The sequence below is a fragment of the Schistocerca piceifrons genome, chromosome 3 (genome assembly GCF_021461385.2).
Source record: "Schistocerca piceifrons isolate TAMUIC-IGC-003096 chromosome 3, iqSchPice1.1, whole genome shotgun sequence".
In the NCBI taxonomy this organism is placed as follows: domain Eukaryota; kingdom Metazoa; phylum Arthropoda; class Insecta; order Orthoptera; family Acrididae; genus Schistocerca; species Schistocerca piceifrons.
This window is the reverse complement of record NC_060140.1, coordinates 915,431,705-915,437,784: the sequence shown is the minus strand read 5'-3', so window position 1 is coordinate 915,437,784 and position 6,080 is coordinate 915,431,705. Positions and strand designations below refer to the sequence as shown.

General features: G+C 42.1%; 1 protein-coding gene across 1 annotated transcript; it reads left to right on the top strand.

Annotated features, from left to right (window-relative positions):
* Nucleotides 1-4,150: 4,150 nt before the first annotated feature.
* LOC124789984 (cuticle protein 16.5-like) lies at nt 4,151-4,853 on the top strand. The gene is made up of 2 exons (XM_047257527.1): nt 4,151-4,200; nt 4,328-4,853. The coding sequence occupies exons 1-2, from the start codon at nt 4,189-4,191 to the stop codon at nt 4,760-4,762; spliced, it is 447 nt and encodes a 148-aa protein (XP_047113483.1). The 5' UTR covers nt 4,151-4,188; the 3' UTR covers nt 4,763-4,853.
* The last annotated feature ends 1,227 nt before the right edge of the window (nt 4,854-6,080 follow it).

The window sequence follows — 6,080 nt, the reverse complement described above, 5'->3', positions numbered from 1 at the left end:
ATACATGAGGGAACAAGACTAAATAGCACCGATTATGACCAATGCTCCCTACTCCCATTCCGCCTGCGCGGGGATAGGCCGACCCTTAGTCTGGAATCCGCCACGCGCGGGATTAGGGGGGGTGGGGAATATGACTAACCCGAAATCGACAATACACTGGAGATGACGTAGATTTAGAACTAGTTAGTAGGAATTAGATCAGAAATTTAGATTTTAGAATCCTGCAGCGATTTACAACCTGGCCAGCCCAGTGTCAGGGGCACGCCCATCGGGATTAGCTCGATGGGCAAGGCAATACAGTAGGTTTGTACACTGCTGACACACTTGTGACGCTGCAGGAAGTAGAATGTAGGTTAACTAAAAACTTAGAGATTAGAATAAATTATATAACTGCCCATTCAAACTAACTTATAGCTGTAGCTCACAACTAAATATAAAATAGAATTAGCTGCTAATTGTAACTAACAGTAGCAAGTAAGACCCACTAATCAAATAAGGAGGTGGGTTGGATGTATAATTATTATTTGATGGTAAATAAAGAAATTTTTTTTTTTTTTTTTTTTTTTTTTTTTTTTTTTTTTTTTTTTTAAAGCCACTTGTTCGAAATACAGCTTGCTTTATCCACAAATGACATCTTGCCAATAGTAAATGCAGTTGAACAATTCGATTCCGCCTTCCCACATTTGCAAAAAGCGTTCCTCACTGTGCCACACTGCAAACCAAGATAGACTCACATGGAACGTCTTCGCCAGTAAGTGATAGACACTATGAATATTCGAGTAATAAAACTCAGTATAAATGTTCTACATAAACGAAAGCAATATGATCTGTGCCCCTAAGAAGGACATGGACGACACACGCTCTCAGTATATACAGGGCGTCCCAAAATGACGCTGACGAACCTTAGGGACAGGTTCCTTACACAAAAACAAAAAAAAAGGTGTAAGAAAGACCTCTAAAGCGGGTACTTTATGAGATATGAGCACTTGTTCATCTTCGATACTACGAAACACATCTCTTCTACTGCAGTGTCTTTCCTTCTCATATTTTGGGAGGAGGTAGTATGGACCAAATAACAAAAAAGATCTATTAATCATGGGCTCTAAAGGGCATACCTGAAGAGCTATCACCACTTGTCCAGTAGAATAGTTGTGTTTCACACTAGCAAGGACGAACAAATGCTCATACCTCTTACGGTACACATTTTAAACTTGATATTTTCGAGGCATTTTATTCTTCTTTTGGTCAATACTTCCGCCTCTCAAAAATTTGGAAAGCAAAGACCTTGCGGTAGAAGAGGTCTGTTTCATAGTATCGAAGATGAAAAGTTGCTCATATCTTTTAAGGTATGCATTTAAAGCCATTGTTTAGTCGACACTTTTTCATTTATTTATATATAACGAACCTGCTTGTAAGGTTTGAAGGTGTTTTTTTTTTTTGGGACATTCTGTATAGTATGTACTAATTATGCAACAGAATCAGTAAAACATCGTTAGCCATCAATATTGCTCCCGTCACGAAACTGTCGGCGATGGGATATCGCAAGGGAAAGCACAACGACTCGCAAAAATTTGCACTTTATGTAATAAGTATCAGCTTTCCTTAAACAGATAAATGTAAGATAATGACTACAACTAGTAAAGTTTAGGAACAAAAGGGAAATCGTTTATAGCCTGCATTACTATGTTGTTTCCACAAAGCATGTAACGCATGCTTACACATCCGAAGTAATTCTGAAATTTGGCCTCTGTCCTTCATAGCTACGCCAAATAGGTGAGTATTCATAATTATCGTACAACAGACTTACCACACGAAGAGAAGTTATCAGCATCAAAAAACTAATTTGAATTTATACCGCGACAATGCCTCTCAGAGAACGACGTTTCTGTACTTTTATTACTTCACTACTAGCGCTTGTAATCACTAATTGGGCTTCGGTGTATGAGTTGTATGTTTCATTTGCTTCACCAAATCAATTATGGATTAATAAAACGAATTTTACTATAGATATACTTGCGAAAACGTAATTTACTTTTAATTCACGCTACGCCTATTCAGGTAGCATCTCTATACAAATTTAGGACGGCGGCAGCGTCTTTGCACCAGGCCATTCCAAAATAGTCCAGCGTCTTAAAGAACTACACCGTTTTGCTCAGCTATAGGACATGATTCGTATCAGCGCTGGTGTGGGTTTTCACCGATCACAAATACAATAACGTTGTGCAAGCCACTCAGCAGTTTAACAGTTAATGTATTGAGCAAGGCAAGTGGATCGGTAGTGATGGACTGCCAAGTGAATGAGTTTATTACAGATGATATGCAGAGAACGTAATCCACAAAATTCTTGTGAGGGTTCAGGTAACCTTGGAAATCTAACAACTGGAGGAATTAATTACATTAGTCATATTTTCTCATCATCACTATACGACAATGACCTTTTCGTCCTACTCTCAGCCGTAACAGCTATAGAAATGGCTCTGAGCACTATGGGACTTAATTTCTAAGATCATCAGTCCCCTAGAACTTAGAACTACTTAAACCTAACTAAACTAAGGACATCACACACATCCATGCCCAAGGCAGGATTCGATCCTGCGACCGTAGCGGTCGCGCGGTTCCAGACTGTAGCACCTAGAACCGCTTGGCCACCCCGGCCGGCCAGCTATAGAAGACGAGGTTCACAAATAAAAGAGCATTGCTTACGTACGTTATTGCTGATATGCAAATATTCGAACCACTAGCTTTCCGCATTACGGTTAGAAGCCCTTACCTATCATTAGTTCATTATTGTCACTGATACGATACATATCAGCCGATTTGATAGCCAAAATTTGCTAAGTTTTCATCGAATGCACAGGAAATTTCTACTCTTACTCTTGATGGTTCTTTTTAGCTGCTTTTTCTGATTCATCCCTTTTAGCAATTATGTGTTCTTTAATTTTGATTCACTCCCTCAGTAATCCTCCAGATCTAAGTTTTGAAAGTTTCTAAACGTTGTTATGCACTTCCTCGGAATATTCAAGTTTCAACACCACGAAATAACTGTAGTAGCCATCGTAATAGCTGCTTATCTCGAGGATTTGTGACAACACCTTAAACACAAACGACGTGTAGACGGTACATCACACCATCGTAGGCACATAATTACAGCAAAACAAAATTCTAATATAGTGCATGCTTATGATTCTGTCGAATAAATGCAATATGGTTTTCCACTCGAAAGGAACAACGCTGAAAAACATAAGTCAATACTAAACGAATGTTTAATTTATAGATGTTCTGCATCAATTTTCATGCAACAGTAGCAAGAACACTAGCAACTGAAGTGCAAAACTGTAAAATTACATTTTGAATGGCTTGAACCGCCGCATCATCCTCATAGCTGTGATGAATTCAGATGATGTATACCGAAGGTGGGTCACTTAGAAGAAATAGTGGAATGGAAGCGTAATTTTTGGTGGAATAATGTGTGAAGATAGTTTTAAGGCTATGAAGAGACTAAGACATTTGAAGAATCCGTTGGTTGATATCAGACTTCACGGAAGTCGTTAGAAAAGATCTGGCAATGACGATATCTTGTAGAATGGAACAGTAAACATTGAACGTATAGTGGTAGAACGCTCGTAGTAGGGGACTCCTACGGAAAAATAGTGTTCACTTTCTTACAGCATAACAAAGTAAGAAAGAGCATTGTAGCACATCGTGAACTGCTAGTTTATACGGCGAAACTGAGGAACTTCTCTATGCAACTGTTTAATTTCATAATTTCCTTAGGTATAAAATACTAGTATTTCGTCTAAAACATGTCAGGCAAGTTTCACTCTACACATTCTGTAAGTAGTGGCAGCAATTGTGAAGCGATTATGAAATGATGTGACCAGTGGAGAGAGAGTGTACGCCGGCCGGATTCAACCATGAGACGGTTGGCTATAAACTCCACATAGCTAGTAACAGCAAACTTTATTCGGTCAGTAAAACCGCAAATACCAATAGCAGTTTCGGTGCTCAGTCACATTTAAAAAGACAACGCACGAGGGAGAACCAAGTACAAGGTTAGAATCAGGAGGCTATGCAGCTTTCACTCCCTGCAGACACTGCCGTACTGGCCCGTATAAATAGCGGCCGTGACCACTGGCCAGGCACATTTCGGCAGCAGCAGCAGCAGCAGCAACAACAACTCCCACAGCCATGAACACCCTGGTACGTACTACTGCTGCTTTATTTTACTTCAGTACTATAGCAAACAACAAGCTTGTTTGTGTAGTACTTCAGTATTTCTATGTTGTTTGTCGAGAACATTGCTTTATGATAATTTTGTGAATTTCAGTTCGTCCTGAGCGCCGTCCTGGCCGTCGCTGTGGCTAAGCCCGGCTACCTGGGCGCCGCCCCCGCTGCAGTAGTCGCCCCCGCTGCCTACGCCGCCCCCGCTGTGGTCGCCGCCCCCGTGCACGCCGGCTACGCCGCCTACGGCCCCGCCCCCGTCGCCGTGCGCTCCGACGGCTACCTGCTGGACACCCCTGCCGTCGCCGCCACCAGGGCCGCCCACCTGACCGCCGTCGCCCAGACTCAGGCCCGTGACGCCGTCGTCAACGGCGCCGCCGCCCTGGCCGCCCACGCCTATGCGGCCCACGCTTACGCCGCCCCCGCCGTTGCGTATGCCGCTCCTGCTCCCGTGGCCTACGCCGCCCCCGCTGCCTATGCCGCCCATGGCGCTCTCGCCGCCGCCGCCCATCTCCAAGCTAAGGCTGCTCTGCTGGGCTGAAATGTCTACTTCTACAACAGACCACTTCTTCCCTAAATAGCAGAAATACAAAAAAAATTAAAAAATAATAATAAACACCAACAAGAAACATACTTTTCGCTTTATTACTTTCCAATTACCAAAAGTAGAGCAATATTTGTTTAGTGCTACGAAGTCAAAACTCATGAAACATGTTTTCTTCCAATCACTTTTTGGTGAACCAATTTCTGATTTGAGAAATGTAGAGACTGTGTTTTGGTTGTATTAATGTGCTTATTTAGGACTGTATTTCAATATAGTTTGCCATTCTCAGGAAGTGATTGACTACTCGCCGGCCGGAGTGGCCGTGCGGTTCTGAGCGCTACAGTCTGGATCCGAGCGACCGCTACGGTCGCAGGTTCGAATCCTGCCTCGGGCATGGATGTGTGTGATGTCCTTAGGTTATTTAGGTTTAATTAGTTCTAAGTTCTAGGCGACTGATGACCTCAGAAGTTAAGTCGCATAGTGCTCAGAGCCATTTGAACCATTTTTGATTGACTACTATTCACAAGACAAAGCGAACAATAGAAAACGAGGCAAAGGAAACAGAGATAATAGCAACACACACAGAATGATATTGGAGCTAACTGCTTAATTACCTCGAAGGCTTCTTGTAATTTTTTTTATCTTTGTTGGCGACAGACTGTACTTCCGTGTTGAGTTTGTATCTATCACGTGGCTTCAGAAAAACTGGAGCCTGTCGTGTCTAATCTCCAGCTACGTTCATGAGCAGAGAGTGTAGCTGCTATAGCCCTGCGTCTTTGACAAATTTACACTTTGTTAAGTCAGTATAAGTTGTTATAGACTCGTAAGGTAAGGAATGACGCAGTTTTCCACAGAATGGGGGAAAAAAGAAAAATTGGTAATCTAGTAAGAAGAAGGAACAGGATGACTGGATGTGTGTTGAGACATCAGAGAATACCTCCCATTGTTCGAGATGCAGCCTGTAGAGTTGAAAAAGTGTTGGGGAAAACAAGGGTTAAAATACATCCGAAAAATAAGTGAAGTGATAGTGTGGAAGTGCTACTCTGCAAGGGTACCACACAGTATTCGCATTCTCGTAATTTGGTACGTTTCTGGTACGTGTAGTCCAGAACTCAAATATACTCTTTCCAGAGCTGTTCGATACAATTCTTAAAAAATCTCGAGAATATCGAATCTGAAGTTCGTTTAATATGCTAAAATAAGAGTATAAACTCTTCGACGGTAAGTTAGATCCTGTAGCACTGCTCGTTCGATCTATGTGTGTGTGTGTGTGTGTGTGTGTGTGTGTGTGTGTGTGTGTGTGTGTGTCGGACGG